This window comes from Garra rufa, chromosome 18, assembly GCF_049309525.1.
Source record: "Garra rufa chromosome 18, GarRuf1.0, whole genome shotgun sequence".
Classification (NCBI taxonomy): domain Eukaryota; kingdom Metazoa; phylum Chordata; class Actinopteri; order Cypriniformes; family Cyprinidae; genus Garra; species Garra rufa.
In genome coordinates this window covers 19,848,055-19,865,732 of record NC_133378.1, presented here as the reverse complement: position 1 = coordinate 19,865,732, position 17,678 = coordinate 19,848,055, and the positions used below count along the sequence as shown (strand labels likewise).

The following is a 17,678-nucleotide window of genomic DNA, read 5'->3' as shown; positions in this document are numbered from 1 at the left end:
TTCGGCCGGTTGACATTGCTTTACATACTGCCAGTACACCTCTTCCCTTGAAATGAATGAAGGGTCATTAATTACCCTCATGTTGTTCCAAACTTATGAGACCTTTGTTCATCTTCGGAACACAAATTAAGATATTTTTGATGAAATCCAAGAGCTTTCTGACCCTGCATAGACAGAAAGGGTCCTACCATGTTTAAGGCCCTGAAAGGTACCAAGAACATTGACAAAATACATGTGACGGTTCAATCATAATTTTATAAAGCTACAAGTATATTTTTTGTGTTCAAAGAAAACAAAAATAACTTTTCAACAATTGTTCTGCTGTTATCCTTAGCTTCATTTGTGTCAAAAAGTCTGGTCCTCAATCCAGGATATTCTGGCCAGGAACTTCTCGCTTAGACAGGAAGAAAACATCACACTTGACAAGTGACTACAAATATTTTTCTGTGCTGTTTATACAAATGATACCAATGGGAGACAAAGCTTAGTGTTACCGTCTTGCTGCCCCTGACAGAGCTTTGCTTAAAGGGGTAGTTCACCCAAAAATGAAAATTTGATGTTTATTTGCTAACCCCCAGGGCATCCAAGATGTAGGTGACTTTGTTTCTTCAGTTGAACACAAACGAAGATTTTTAACTCAAAGCGGTGCAGTCTGTCAGTCATATAATGGCAGTGGATGGGCACCAAACCTTTAAAAGTAAAACAAAACATGCACAGACAAAACCAAATTACACCCTGCGACTCGTGACGATACACTGAGGTCCTAAGAGACGAAATGATAGTTTTTTGCGAGAAAGTGAACAGTATTCAAATCATTTTTTACCTTTGATACACAGCCACCTCCATCTGTCATGAGTACGAGCTCATCATCCGGCTCGTTACACGTGTAGCACTCTGGCGTAGAATACGCAAACGCAGGGGAAATCGGTGAAAAGTCCCGGATGATTTTGCACAAGCAAACGTAATCTTTTAGCTTTAAATCGGTTTGAACAAACAGGATAAGCGCAAATAATTACCATTTTGAATAGCCGCTATACCCACAATCTCTGCACTGTGTAAACAATGAGTGTTGTATACACGCGACAGATCGCTTCCGGCGTTTGCGTATACTACGCCAGAGCGCGTGCACATGTCACGAGCCAGATGCTAAACTCGTGCTCAGGACAGATGGACGTGGCTGTTTATCAAAGGTAAAAATGATATAAATACTGTTCAGTTTTTCGCAAAAAACGATCGTTTCGTCTCTTAGGACCTCAGTGTATCATCACGAGCCGCAGGGTGTAATTTGGTTTTGTCTGTGCATGTTTTGTTTTACTTTTAAAGGTTTGGTGCCCATCCACTGCCATTATATGACTGACAGACTGCACCGCTTTGAGTCAAAAATCTTTGTTTGTGTTCTGCTGAAGAAACAAAGTCACCTACATCTTGGATGCCCTGGGGGTAAGCAAATAAACATCAGATTTTCATTTTTGGATAAACTATCCCTTTAATAAGAATATGTGATATTTACTATTAAATGCAGTATAAATAAAGGTGGAGTTAAGATGGTTGAGGGATGCTGGATGAATGGAGTGAGGTAAGTGGGTGTTTCAAGAAAGTCATAATGGCTGGAGCAGAACATCCTAAAAGTAAACAGTTTAAATTCATAGTTAAATGCCAAAAATGGTAATAAAAAGATAATTACAAAAGATTCTATTATGCTTATGGGTTGTATGTTATGGCTTTGTGGGAGAAGAATTTAAAATATGTGGATGTTATTGTGTGACAAATACATGAGGAGAGTAATCACTGCGTAAACAAGACTGACTTTAACAACATTGAATTAAAAGCCTCTAATTAATAAGAGGAATGTGACTTGTCGACATATTGTGACGTAACTAAACTACTGAAAGACTCCCTGAATGAATCATAGCGACTCTTATCAGTGAAAGGAATCAAAAGATTAGTGTCACTGGGATGAATTTACAGTCAGCGCCACTACTACCAACGCTTATATCAACACAGCGGAGCCGTCCTTTATTTCAGCGCAGAAATTAAATATTTCTCACGTGATTTTTTTGTATCATTACTTCGTGAGCACCTTGAATGCTTTTTGTTTTTTAAATAATTTTAACAAGCGAAAGTTGATCATCCGACTCTATGGAGGAGAGCCGACCTCTCAATGAAGCAGAAAAGGCAGAGGTAAACCTTTTACCTGATGTTTGATGCTTTTTATCCAACAAACGTTTTAGTTTCAACACACTTCGTTTACTCTTTTACCGCTATAGGAGGATAAAGAATGGAGACGTTGTGTTTTGATGTTTTGTATTCTGTATTGTTCGTTTTTATCAGTTTTATTTACAGGTTTATCGATTAATCAGCCTAGTCTGTCGGTTTTACAAAATGTTCTAAACATTTATTGCAGTACATTTGACATGTTAAAGAGGAATTAAACCAGTTCTGTTTTGTGATCATATAAATAGCAAATTAGGGAGTGGATGTATTGGTTCCTTTCAAAGAACATTTAGGTTTGAAAGAACTGGAGAACACCCTTCATCACCATCCCAAACGGCAATACTGACTGACACATAACTACAGGCTTTCCCTTGAGATGTTGCCGTTCCCATCTTTTGTACATGAAATTGCAGATTTGTTATCTTTAATCCATATATCATATCAAGTAAAGATCATGTTTTGTTCCATGAATATAGTTAGTAAATTTCCTAATGTAAATATATCAAAACATCATTTTATGATTAGTAATATGCATTGCTAAAAACATCATTTGGACAACTTTAAAGGCGATTTTCTCTTTTTCTAAACAATCAAGACTCAATATGCAGATACTTTACATGTCATCTTTGTGCAGATTTTTCATTTTATATAATGTATGTTTTCATAATATTACTATAATGTGAATGTGAACTTAATTAAGTAGGATTAGAACAATTGTATATTAAATGTTACATGTTGTAGTATTACTCACTACAGTGTAATCATGACATTTAAAATCTCATAAGATTATTTTTGGCTTAATGGTGAAATTTGTGCACTTTAGAGTAGTATTGTTCATTTCACATACAAATGAGAATCCACCTGTAATCTCAATCTTAATCTCAACATCCATGTTTTATTCTAGTTAACTTTACCATCTTATTTGATTTCTGTTCTATTATAGCCTATTAATAAAACCATATTGAGTCTAGATAGATGTTTATTTCTTCTATTGTCTTTAGAGGAACATTAGTTAACGGGATTATTAAAGACATGGGCCATTCTACAGAATTGGTGTAAACTGTTGTTCCACAACCAAAAAAAAAAAAAAACACATTTAAAAACATTAAATGTGAAAAAACATAAAACATTAAATTCAAATCTATTGTGTTATCTATCTATTGTAACCCTCATATCAGTAAATTTTATATACAGTATATAAAATCATCATTTAGTGGGTATTTGCTATTGAGAGGTGGCTTTCAATTTATAAAAATATTATTGAAATCAAAGTTAATTTTTTTTTTTAGAAAATGTCGTTTTCATGTCACTACCGAAACAGTGTATGTTTTAGCCCATTCCCTGCTAAAAAACCCCCCCAGCTAAAACCAATTTAGGCTGGTTGGCTGGTCTTAGCTGGTTTAAGCTGGAAGTAGCTGGTTTTCCAGGTTGGGAAAGTGGCCAAAACCCCTCTAAAACCAGCCTGCTGACCAGCTATGGCCAGCTAAAACCAGCCAACCAGCCTAGGCTAGTTTTAGCTGTTTTTTTCAGCAGGGTTGGCTGAGACTGATTTTAACTACACCCATACATTTATGATCTGGAAATATTTATGTGTCACTCTCTTTCATACCTACATAGTGAGTAGATAGGCCCCATCATTTTAAGGTAAATGTGTTTAACACTATGAAAAATCTGTGTGTAACTTGTGTTGAATGTCACTACCGAACACCATTTTTCTATAATTAAACACATTTTTGGGTGTTATTCCATAACATTTAGTTTTTAAATGTGTACAACTGTTTAGAACTGTGCTAGCTAACCATGTTTGAGCCAAGTATCTAAAATTGTCACTACCGAAACTGATGAAACAGTCATGACCAAAACATTTGGTTAAGTTTCAGTAGTGACATCTGTTTTTTTTTTTTTTTTTGGTTGTTATATCACAAAATTGTCACTACCAAAACAGTAACGACCGAAACGTTTGGTTAAGTTTTGGTTGTGACATTTTTTTTGGGTGTACAACTAGAACTGTGCTATCTAACCATGTCATTTATTAGCATCTTTGAACTGGTCTCCAAAGTATCTAGAATTGTGACTACCGAAACAGTCATGACCAAACCATGTCATCATTTTTTCGGTAGTGACAAAAGGGAACACGTAATCCTTTATTTGGGGAAATAAACAAAATTGTAGTATTTTAGTATGTTTGTTATGTTTAAACTTTTTAATAAAATAGAAAAAATATATATTTACAAGGAAGATGTTAACAAAATCTTAATAGGTCAATAGGTCACCTAAGTATATATTACTGTGTTTCGGTAGTGAAAATTTGAAGAGCGGAAAAATATTCCAAAACTTTTTGAAAATACAATATGAGAATTAAGTGCACGATTACTAGGACCTACATACAAAATCAAAGACAAAAAAAGATTTGTATTTTTACAATTCTGACTTTGAACCAATTATGTGGAATGGCCCATATGTATATTAATTTGGAGGAAATATAGAAGATGTTTAATGTTTACAATGTATACCAATGGACTTTTCATGTAATGTTGACTCCCTATCAGGCTCCTGATGCAGGGATCACACAGCGTCCCTTCAACATGAATCATTATGCAACTAAGAAGAGTGCGGCACAGAGCATGTTGGATGTGGCTCTTCTGATGGCGAACTCCTCTCAGCTGAAGACAGTGGTGCATTCAGGATCGCAGAACCGCTTCTATACTCCTTTAATCACTTTGATCTCGCTGTCCATCACACTGCAGGTCGCGGTTGGCCTCCTGCTCATCTTTATTGGTTAGTTTACGCTTATGTCTGTTTTGAAGTCTCTGGTCTCATTTCATTGATGTAATACTGATGTGTTTTCTCTTGCTTCCTTTAGTGAAGTATGACCTCAATGATGTTAAGAAACAGCCGAGGCTTAACAGAATGAATGACGCGGCAACTATAATTGTGTTCTTTACTGTTCTTATCAACACCTTCATCACAGCATTGGGATTTGAGTCTGGAGGGTGAGCAGAGTAACAGTCAAGTCATTAGAAAATAGATTTATTTTCATTCTTGTTTTTCTAAACTTATTTTCTATAGTTAATTGAGGTAATACCTCAATAAGGAGTCTATGAGCATCTATCCCATCATTCTCTTCAGAATAATTCTCAGACTGTATACTAACTTCATATCTCATCCCTTGTTTCAGTGGCAGTGTAATATTTGAAACTCCACTCGCTCAGACCAGATCTCTAAACTCCACTGATGATATATAAGCACACAAGGACTGCTCACATGATTGTATCGGCACTCAGCCTGTCTTACATGTCTTCATTTATTTAACAATCAATTTACTAGATACTGTACTTCATATCAAATCATAGCACACTATGGATTTGTCATTTCATCCGTTAATGTCAAAAGACAAGCGGGGATTAAGGACACATTTTTAGATAAGGAACACAATAGAAGTCATAGTAAAAGATATAGTTTCTGATTTTTTTTCTTGGTTACTGCATCTTTGAAGCAACACTACTTAACACTAATAGAAATAAAGCATATATTTAATTCATTTAATCAAGCTGTTTTTTTTTATAGTACATTTCTTCAAGTAACAATGTTTGGGATGGATTGATAAATAAGTTTCCGTATGATTTAAGATGAAGAGTTAAAAACAGTTTGGGAATGTTTTAAAATATTAACGCATACATACACAGAGCTGGGTAGATTACTCACAAATTGTAATCCGCTACTGATTCCAAATTACATGACAAAAAATGTAGGTAGTAACGTAATTCATTACATTACACATACACTTTTTGATTACTTTTAGATTACATTTGACCTAACTTGTGTATTACATTGATTTAAATAGGATACTTTTGTACCGTATTGATATACACTACCAGTCAAAAGTTTTTGAACAGTAAGATTTTTCATGTTTTTTAAAGAAGTCTCTTCTGCTCACCAAGCCAGCATTTATTTGATTCAAAGTACAGCAAAAACCTACAATTCTGACATATTTTTACTATTTAAAATTTGAATATATTTTAAAATGTAAGATTTTTTAGCATCATTACTCAAGTCACATGATCCTTCAGAAATCATTCTAATATTCTGATTTGCTGCTCACAAAACATTTTATTATTATTATTATTATTATTATTATTATTTTGAAAACCTTTTTTCAGGTTCTTTTGATGAATAGAAAGTTAAGAAGAACAGCATTTATCTGAAATAGAAATATTTTGTTTATAAATTATAAATCATTTATTTCTAATTATTATACAGTTATTTATTATAGAGTTATTTGGGATTGCATTACATAAGAAATAATGTGAATTTGTGCATTTCAATGCATTTGAAAGACAAAAGCTTTCCAAAGACATAGTAAAAGATGGTTAAATAACCTCTTAAGTGATAATTAAAAAAAAACATTAATGTGTTCATCAAAAGTTGATGCAATGTTAAAACACCTGAAATGAATTTTGTAAATCCAGTGGTCAAATGCTGTGTAGCCACCTGACAATTGACTGGCCTTTATATGAATGTCCACAAAACTGGAAGACTTTCTGAGTGTATATGAGCAGTGGTAAGCAATAAGCAACTGTAGTATTTTAGTAGTGTTTTCAAATGTAATTTGTAAATTGAAGATGTAGTTTCAAATGTACAAGTAGTTAATTTTTGGAATTCGATTATATAATCCAGATTACATGTAATCAGTTACTATCCAGCTCTGTACATACATTCATACATACCTGAAATATAAAAAAATAAAAGACTCACACTGAATCATCAAAAAATGCTCAAACCTCAACTACTATAATTATTATAATCATAATTAGGCGTAGCTTGTGTTTTGTTGTATTATGCGCGTGCCCGCTTGAGGTCGCTGTAACCGCGGGAGCTGGATGACGCTGACGCAGGAAAAACAACATGGCGGGCAATTCAAAAGACCAGCTGCTGTCTATGCGAGTTTACAACAATCTTCAAGTAAGTTTACACATCTTCATAGACACACCACACACTGTAAAAACACATTTAATCATTTCCTGATGTTTCGCGAACTGAAAACGGGCTGTTTTGAGTCTGTAGTAGTGTTTTGTGTCTAATGAGCTACTAGCTGCTAATTTTGGAGCTAACAGCTGTGCGTCAATTTAAAAAAAAAACACATTATCTGTCATAGAAAAAATACAGTACTTGATATAATTGATGTTTTAGTTATTGCTTCTCCTGACTCAGTGTATGCTGTATATGGACACTTTCTGTTTAGCAAATTGTTTAATGCGTCACTGATAGACTAAATACAAGAAACCGGACCAAAGTGTCAGTGTAGTACAATAACTATACTACTGTAAACTACTGTTTAACCTGTAATTGTGACTGCTCAGAGTCTGGGCTGTCCTCTGCTGGATGGGCTGTACCTGCGGGAGGCAGACAGTGTGCAGGAGCTCCTCTGCTCTCCTTCATTACACAGGACTGATATACTCAAGTGGATTTGCGCCAGGTCTGATGCTTTGTTGTAGGGCTGGGCGATTTGGCCTAAAATCAAAATCTCGATTAATTGACCATTTTAACCCGATTACGATTAATGAACGATTATTTTATTCATTAATAAAATTATATTTAATTATATTTAAATAATTGTGTTTTTTTGCCCTCATAGTTCACTGACAAGTTTTGTACAGTAAATATGTTCACATATTACAAGTGAGAGATTTTTGAATGAAGGGTGCACACACTATCTACTATCTATGATTATTTATTGAACATCAGTGTTGAACAACTGAAATTAAAGCACACATTGCTTAAAACGAAAAGTCACATTTTTCTTAAATTAGTGAAAATAAATAACTTGCACTTTTGGAAACAAAATAAATGTATAAAATAATAATAAATATTAAAAGTAGAAAATAAGCAGTATCTCTTCTAAATAAAATTACTCTTGTATATCCTGTAAATACTTTTTACTGTATAATTACTGCTTAAGCTCTCCATCGACATGTCGGAGGAATAACGTAACGTAACGGAGCGGGGTCACCTGACTCCACACGCAGTAATGTTTTTAAAGGGAAAGTAATTGAAATAATTGACCTGGAAAAATTTGATCGATTATAGGTTCTGAATGTCGATTTCGATTACTTTTCGATTAATCGCCCATCCCTACTTTGTTTGACTATTAAGCATAAATGGATTCATTCTAAATGCTGAATGTGTACTTTGCAAATCTGTACACTAAAATGCCTTTGTGTGTTTGTTTTTACACAGCATTTGTCCATCCCTAAAAGTGAAGTTTTCCACAATTAAAGCAACTCAGAATGAGGATTTAGTTCAAGGTAAGTCTTCGTATAATACAAAAAGGGGTTTTCAAACATGAAAACAATAAATATTTACATTCTAAGCTTTAAATGTTTTTTTTTCTCCCCACATTAAAATAATGTGTTTTGCTTTTTAATATCATACATTTTTACCATGGTTTACACAAGACACAAACCATTCCGTGTAATAATAGTTTATATACCAAAAAATCTTAAGTGTATTTATAACAAGAATCATTAGATGAAATAAAAAGACTATATAATAAAAAGATATATATTTAATAAGTACAGATTACAATAAGTTGTTTCATTTTAGCATAAATATACACTACCACTCAATATTTTGAATGTTTTTTAAGACGTCTCTTCTTCTCACTAATCCTGCATTTTATTGATCCAAAGTACAGCAAAAACGGTACGAATCTGAAATATTTTTACTATTTAAAATAACTGATTTCTATTTGAATATATTTTAAAATGTGATTTATTCCTGTGATCAAAGCTAAATTTTCAGCATTGTTACACCACTCTTCAGTGTCACATGATCCTTCATAAATCATTCTAATATGCTGTTTTGCATTAGAAACATTTGATTATTGTATTATCAATGTTTAAAACAGTTGAGTAACATTTTTTCAGGATTCTTTGAATAGAAAGATTTAAAGATCAGCATTTAACTGTAATAAAAGCTTTTGTAAAATTATATACTACACCATTCAAAAGCTTGGAGTCAGTATAATTTTTTTTTTTTTAGAAATAAATTATAGAAATTAATACTTTTATTTAACAAGGATGTTTTAAATTGATCAAAAGTGATGATAAAGACCTTTAGAATGTTACAAAAGATTTCTATTTCAGATAAATGCTGTTCGGCTTAACTTTCTATTAAAAAACTAAAAAAATTTACTCTGCTGTTTTCAACAGAATAATAATAATAATAATAAATGTTTGTTGAGCAGCAAATCAGAATATTAGAATGATTTCTGAAGGATCATGTGACACTGAAGACTGGAGTAATGAAATCACTGGAATAAATTACATTTTAAAATGTATTGAAATATAAAACAGTTATTTTAAATAGTAATAATAGTTCACATTTTACTGTTTTTGCTGTACTTTGCATCAACTAAATGCAGGCTTGGTGAGCAGAAGAGACTTCTTTAAAAACATTGAAAAATCTTACTGTTCAGAAACTTTTTACTGGTAGTATATCTGTTATTCTGATATTTATTTATTTATTTATTTGTAAAGAGAATGTCCAACAAAAGCTTGGTCTACTCTGTTTTTTGTCCTCTGTCTTGTACTTTTTTATTTAATATATATATATGTATATATTCTTATTGTTTTGTTGTGCTTTTTCTCTTGCACATAGAACTCACACGGTTTGGTCATGAGATGATGTTATGTAAAGCTAATGACCAGGATATAATCAAGGTATGAAAATTGGATCTTTTCATATTTACTCGCACCTTTAGCAAAATAAAGAGCATGTTTGAACAAACAGAAATGTTTGGGATGAATTGATACTTGGTTAAGAACAGCTATTGCTGTCGAATCATTTTAAATGCATTAAGTACAGCAGAATAAATTAATCTGTCCTGGTGCATCTGTTAAATTTTCAGGGTCTTGCACCACCATTGCGGCAACTGAGGTTTCTGGAGCAGCTTTTAATGGTCATTCAAACAGACTCCTCCATAAACTCTAGGTATTTGGCTTTTGAAGATTTTTGTGACATTGATTACACATCAGCCCTAAATCAGGCACTCCTAAGGCCTAAAATAATTAAATGTGGTTTTGTTTCTGTGTTATTTGTTTTGATGGACGTAGGCAGAACTCATCCTCAGGTAATGACAGTGTGAGGAACGATGATCTTCTTGGGGAGCTGTTTCAGGATCACTTATCTGACCTGGATATGCTCCAGAATCCAGTCTGCAATCCATGGTCTGCACATATACGTGAACATCTGATACGCACGCAGTCGGCTCACAACAAAATGAACGGGAACCACAGTAAACCCAGCGATTTCATTAACAGGTCTGTATGATTGTTACGCACCCATACATGTATGTTTTTTTTCTCCAGACTGTTGTCTTTAACACAGTTGTTATTTACTGCCATCGAAGGAGTGATCAACATTCCAGACTAGGAAGTCAAGGAGAAGAAAGCCTGACAGAGGCCATGGCGCTGCTGCAGTCTACCCAGAGCACATTAGACGAGCTCCACAAAGAGGTGAGACCACCATATGCCATTTTACACATCTAATACGTGTTTGGTTTCCATAATAGCATGATCCTTTCTGTTCCTCAGTGTGAGTTCCTGCAGTCACATTCGTCAGGTTCTGCAGTTGCTCTGTCCCCCTGTGCGCTGAAAGTGGCCATCTCAGACATGTCTCAGCTCATGACGGCTTTTGGACACATCTACAACACAGACTTTAAGGCGTACTGCCAGAGAACCCCTCCAGCCCTCAATTCTGGTGCTAGTGTGTTTCAGTCTGTACATCAGCTCCTGCACACCTGTAATATGGTAAAATATCCTACTCTATTTATCTTAACCATATCAAGGTTTTTGAGGAAAACATTTCAGGATTTTTCTCCACGTAGTGGACTTTAGTGGTGGCCAATGGGTTGAAGGTCCAAATTGCAGATTCATTGCAGCTTCGAAGGGCTCTATATGATCCCAGCCAAGCAATAAGGGTCTTATCTAGTTAAACAATTGGTCATTTTCTAAAAAAAATTTTTAACTTGTATACTTTTTAACCACAAATGCACATCTTGCACTAACTCTACTTCACACATTACATAATCATGTTGGAAAGGTCAAGAAGACCTTCTTTAATGTCTTCTACTTCTGACGAGTTTTTGTTTGACTTGTGCTTCAACTTTTTCAACTTCTCATTCTTCGACTTCTGCTTCTTCAACTTTTTCAACTCTGCTTCTTGGACTTCTGATTTGTGCTTCAACTTTTTCTTTGCCTTCTATGTCTTTGACTTCTGCTTCTTAGACCTTTTTTTTTTCGACTTTTGCTTCAACTTTTTTGTCGACTTCTGCTTCAACTTTTGATTTCTGCTGCTTCGACTTTGGCTTTAAATTATTCTTTGAATTCTGCTTCTTCGACTTTTTATTCCACTTCTGCTTCTTTGATTATTTTTCGACTTCTGCTTCTTTGACTTTCAATTTCTGCTGCTTTGACTTCTGATTTCTGCTTCAACTTTTTCTTTGAGTTCTACTGCTTCGACTTTTTATTCAACTTCTGCTTTGAATTTTCTTTGAATTCTGCTGTTTCAACCTTTTCTTCGAGTTCTGCTTCTTCAACCTCTCCTTCATCTTTGAATTCTGCTTCTTCGTGTGTTTTTTTTTTTAACTACTGTTTCTTCAACTGCTTCTTTGACGTCTGCTTTGACTTTTTCATCGACTTCTGTTTCTTTGGATTTTTTGACTTCTGCTTCTTCGAGTTCTTGTGATTTATGCTTCTTTGACTTTTTTTCGAATTCTGCTTCAACCTCGTCTTTTTGACTTTTTCTTTGACTTCTGCATCTTCAACTTTTTTGACTTTTTGAAGTTTTTGCTTCTACTTCAAGTTTTTCTTAGACATCTACTTCGAAATTTGATTTCTACACCTACCTCTTAGAATTCTGCTTCATCAAAATCCAAATGTAGCTTCTAATTATTCTGATTTCTGCTTTTTCTTCGACTTCTGCTTTGACTTTTTCTGATTTCTGCTTTTCCGATTTCTTTGCTTCGAATTCAAGTTTTTCTTAGACATCTATTTCTACGACGACTTCAAAATTTGACTTCTACGTCTACCTCTTTAAATTCTGCTTCTTCAAAATCTGTAAATTCTGCTTCAAATTTTTCAAATTTCTGCTTCTTTTTCTTTGACTTCTGCTTCTTGGGCTTTTTCTTCTGCCCTTGGAAGCTGCATTGAAACAATTTGAACCTTAAACCCGCTGATCCCCATTCAAGTCCACTATATATAGAAAAATCTTGGAATGTTCAAAATCTTATGAAACCTTAATTTTTTTTCAACTGAAGAAAGAAAGACATGAACATCTTGGATGACATAGGGGTGATTAAATTATCAGGACATTTTAATTTAGGATTGAACGATTACATTTAATTTATTTACCCTCAGGCCATCCAAGATGTAGGTGACTTATTTATTTAGTAGAACAGTAAAGATTTTTCAGCTGATAATGCATAAAATGCTACCATCACTTTGAGAGTCAAAAAAAAAATAGCAGGGAGCACAAAAATAATAAAAATAATACCCTTGGCTTCTGACAATATAGTAAGGTCTTATGAACCAAATATTCAGTCTGTGCAAGAAACTGTACATTTTCTACAACGTTATTACCCGTAATCAATTTTAAGTTTGCATGTTTTATAGAAGCAAATGCAAAAAAAGTTTCTTAGTGAAATACAATAGTTTTCCAAGAGAATGCAACATTTTCTCGAGGGAATGCAATCATTTTGCAAGAGAACGCAAATGTTTTGCTAGTGAACATAAAGTATTCTTGGGGTAACGCAAAATACTTTTGTAAAAGCATACAAATGTTTTGGAAATGAGTGGTTAGTTTTTCTGGGGAACAGAATAGTTCTGGAGGAAGAACCAAACATTTTGTGGGCCAATGCCAAGTTGCTCTGGGCAAAGCAAAACTTTTGTAAGAGAATGCAAATGTTTTGTTAGCATATGCTCATATTTTATCACCATGTCCACTAGGGTTGGGTCGATAGACGATGCCATTGTCCATCGCCGATGGCTGATAGACACCACGATGCTGAGCCGGCATCGCGATCCTCCGCCCCGCCCCCGCGGCAGCAACCTGCTCGCGAAAAACACACACTTAATCACATTATATAGCCAAATGAAATGCATGTTTTCAATTTCCGCATCTTTACTTATTTTATTATTATTATTATGAGGAAATAATAACAAGGAAGTTGTTAGCGATCACAATACAAATTACAGTGAACCCCAGACGAATTACACAAACTAGTTTGTTTACATTAATAAATGAGGCATACAAAGACAGCAGAAGAAAAAATCTAAATAATTTTAAATTAGATTAAATAAACTACACCTGCCTTTTTCATGGTTTTACCATAACGAACAGAGCTAGGAACAAAAAACAAGAGAATATATATTTTTTCCATCGAAATACGAACGTACAGTACAAAGCCTAGTATACATTATAAATAACAGTTTATCATTCAAATACATTGAGAATATGGAAACACTTGGATTTGTGCCGAATTACAGAGGTACGTGAGCCCAACGCCTGCTATTTTTAGTTTCGCTTTGTTTTGGTTTCTTAACTTTATATATTCTGTTTCATTCCTGTTCTGTTCTGAATACCGTTACATTTAAATGATTCGTTTTGGAGTCAGGGTAACTAATTTATAGCTATGTTTATAATGTTTATAATGTTAATACATAATAATATTTTGCTTGATTTGGTATTATTTCTGATATTACACTTTCTCTCTAAACATTCCGCTGCTCATTAAATGCGTTTGAAGAGAGTTGGTTAAGCAGTAAGCAATCAATGAGAGCGATTTTGAACTTAAAAAAGCTGACTGATCGTAAATATGTTAAGGATCCTCCAAATACATCTACATAAACCCGCGCTTGCTCTGTCTCGTATGCACGCCCGCACTGTCACGATCTAATGCACTCGTTAATGCAGGATCTTTAAAAACAAATACTACCAGAACACAAAAATCCAAAATCTGACATTTTCCGGAACAGGATCCGGCTCAAATGGTAGACTACAATTAATTAATTCGTTATGAATCAATTATTTAACAACAACCATCCCTCACCCCGCCCCCCTCCGACGATGCCATCGTCCATCGAGATGTTTCACAAATTGGTCGACATCGCCCAACCCTAATGTCCACTTAGAGCCACTGTAAATATACTGGAGCTGTCTAAAAATGTATCCAGCCATGTACACCGCGTTCCAAATTATTATGCAAATCATATCTTTCTCTGGTTTTCATAATTAGTCAATGCAAATGACAGTCAGTATAATTAAGTCATCAACTATTAGGGTATAATTCGAATTTTATTGAACAAACCTCCTAATGATAACAGTATTTATTTCAAAAATAAAAAACTGAAAATGCACTGTTCCACATTATTATGCACAACAGAGTTAAAACATTGTATAGGTTGTAAAGAACTGAAAATGGGCATTTGCTGAATTTGCAGCATTAGGTGGTCATATTTACTGAAATCAAAGGCTATTTCAATCAAAAACATCCTAACTGGGCAAGTTACATCTTACCATAGGACCCCTTCTTTGATATCGCTATCACAATTCTTGCATCCATTGAACTTGTGAGTTTTTGGAGAGTTTCTGTTTGAGTTTGTTTGCAGGATGCCAGAATAGCCTCACAGAGCTGCTGTTTTGATGTGAACTGCCTCCCACCCTCATAGATCTTTTGCTTGAGGATGCTCCAAAGGTTCTCAATCTGGTTGAGGTCAGGGGAGGATGGTGGCCACACCATGAGTTTCTCATCTTTTATGCAGATAGCAGCCAATGACACAGAGGTATTATTTGCAGCATGAGATGGTGCATTGTCATGCATGAAGATGATTTTGCTACGGAAGGCACAGTTCTTCTTTTTGTACCATGAAAGAAAGTGGTCAGTCAAAAACTCGACATACTTTGCCGAGGTCATTTTAATACCTTTAGGGATCCTAAAGGGGCCAACCAGCTCTCTCCCTATGATTCCGGCCAAAAACGCCACCTCCTTGTTGTGGTCGCAGCCTTGTTGGGATATGTTCCATCCACTACTCCATCCATCTGGACCATCCAAAGATGCACAACACTCATCAGTAAACAAGACTGTTTGAAAATGAGTCTTCATGTATGTCTGGGCCCACTGCAACCGTTTCTGCTTGTGAGCATTAGTTAGGAGTGGCCGAGTAGTAGGTTTATGCACAACTGCAAGCCTCTGGAGGATCCTTCACCTTGACGTTCGCGGGACTCCAGAGGCACCAGCAGCTTCAAAAACCTGTTTGCTACTTTGTAATGGCATTTTAGTAGCTGCTCTCTTAATCTGATGAATTTGTCTGGCAGAAACCTTCCTCATTCTGCCTTTACCTGCACGAACCTGTCTGTGCTCTGAATCAGCCTCAAATCTCTTCACAGTACAATGATCACGCTTACGTTTTCGTGAAATATCTAATGTTTTCATACCTTGTCCAAAGCATTGCACTATTTGACGCTTTTCTGCAGCAGAGAGACCTTTTTCTTTCCCATATTGCTTGAAACCTGTGGCCTGCTTAATAATGTGGAACATCCTTCTTAAGTACTTTTCCTTTAATTGGGCTCATTTGGCAAACTATTTATCACAGGTGTCTGAGATTCATTTCAGTAATCCAAAGAGCCATGAGACACAATACCATCCATGAGTTTAATTGAAAAACAAAAAACTGTGTTGATGACACTTACATCCAATTTGCATAATAATTTGGAACGCGGTGTAATATTAAAAATATGATATGAGACATGCAGTATGACGAAAATGGCCACGGCTATGGGCAACTGTTGATTGGCCCAGGCATCACGTCTCGAGTTTTTTGGCAATACATCAGATCACCCAGGGGACTCAGTTGCCCTCTACAGCCCAGATTTGGTGTCCTGTGACTTTTACCAAAACTAAAATCACCTTTGAAAGTCAAGAGATCTCAGACTGTCGATGAGATTTAAGAATATACAACGAGGCAGCTGGAGGCAATTCTAACAAACATTGCAGAGTGTTTTGATATTACATGGCTAGATACTTTCCCTTGTATGTATTTTGCATATTCAAATACAAATGTTTTGCATATTCTTCATTAACGTCTCAGGAGCTGGAGGCGCTTAAGCAGATGTCTGAAACCTCGTCGTCTTTCACGCAAACAGTGCAACAGCTGCAGACAGACAAGCGGTACTGGTCTAAAGGAGAGAAGCACACACTACGTGAGTTTTTTTTTTTTTGTGTGTGTGTTGGATTGAGCGAAAAAAAATTTCCACAAACTTCTAAATAACATGCCTTGTTTTTTTTTAGCCAAACGGTTGGAGGAACTAAAGAACAGATATGTGGCTTTTCTCTCTCATCACCAATCATGACCTCAAGGACCAAGCAGAAATCTACAACCTACAGCTTGAATTTTAATTGGTAAAAGGCAGGACTGTTCCCATAGCACTTTGTGATTTATACCACTATGCCATGCTGATTTATACTAGGAAGGAATAACAAATTGCTGTTTTTGAACTCCAAGACATTGATCAATAGGCATTTCACCTATATAATTGCCTTTTAATGGAATACTAATAGCAGTAGCAAACACAAGTGTATCTTTCACTGCCAGTGTTTGATTTGCAATCATATATCATTACATGTTTTTTAAATAAAGACTTACCTTATAGAAACACTGGGTGTTTTTTTTTTTCATTATAGATATTTTACATTTATGTGAAGTTAAGAAGTAAATGTCTGTTCACACATTGGTGACAGTAATGGGAGGGTCTTTCTCTCAGTTTAAAAGCACATCTTTTGAAGAGAGACATGAGTTTTAGTGTAAAATGCTTCTCAGCCTGAGCTGCTATATGTTTGTTAGCTTCCTGCTAAACAAAACCCAAAGCCAATGGAAAATCAAGCCATCAATCAACAAGGAGAGGTGAGTAACATATGTGCTTCCTCATATTTTTCTTGTTTGTTTGCTTGTTAAATAAGCTGGACAATGTTCCCAAAGCATTTTACCTCACAAATGACGTCTTGTAACTATAGAGGCATTCATATACATTTTATATGAATTCATTTATTCAATATCTGGCTGTTACATGCCAGCAGAATATGTACAAGACCACATCCCTTCAATAGCACCTAAGTGATGCTCATACTTCTCTTGAAAATGTCATTTAGTTGTGTGTACAAGCAGTGCTGTGTGAAGTTTAATATTTGCTTAAGCTTTCAGTGATTCTGTCCTGTGGAAAGAACCTGACTGACTTGAGGAATAGAGATCTTTCGGTCCAATCGTGCCACAGATTTAAACATTTATATGAATGTCTTATACTTCTTAACCACTTTTAACTAATATATTTGCTAATTTCGTGTCCTTGAGTGGACAGGCTACTGAATGTTATTCTATTCACTTCATATCAGGCTCCTGACGCAGGGAACA

General features: G+C 35.0%; 2 protein-coding genes across 2 annotated transcripts; both read left to right on the top strand.

The window, feature by feature from the left end:
- The first annotated feature begins 1,955 nt into the window (after positions 1 to 1,955).
- On the top strand, positions 1,956 to 5,760 carry LOC141291602 (ninjurin-1-like). The gene is made up of 3 exons (XM_073823764.1): positions 1,956 to 2,181; positions 4,764 to 4,992; positions 5,078 to 5,760. The coding sequence occupies exons 1-3, from the start codon at positions 2,140 to 2,142 to the stop codon at positions 5,209 to 5,211; spliced, it is 405 nt and encodes a 134-aa protein (XP_073679865.1). The 5' UTR covers positions 1,956 to 2,139; the 3' UTR covers positions 5,212 to 5,760.
- Positions 5,761 to 7,079: 1,319 nt separating this feature from the next.
- On the top strand, positions 7,080 to 16,910 carry haus7 (HAUS augmin-like complex, subunit 7). The gene is made up of 10 exons (XM_073823746.1): positions 7,080 to 7,176; positions 7,575 to 7,690; positions 8,452 to 8,519; positions 9,874 to 9,935; positions 10,124 to 10,206; positions 10,329 to 10,535; positions 10,625 to 10,730; positions 10,809 to 11,024; positions 16,362 to 16,473; positions 16,562 to 16,910. The coding sequence occupies exons 1-10, from the start codon at positions 7,120 to 7,122 to the stop codon at positions 16,621 to 16,623; spliced, it is 1,089 nt and encodes a 362-aa protein (XP_073679847.1). The 5' UTR covers positions 7,080 to 7,119; the 3' UTR covers positions 16,624 to 16,910.
- The last annotated feature ends 768 nt before the right edge of the window (positions 16,911 to 17,678 follow it).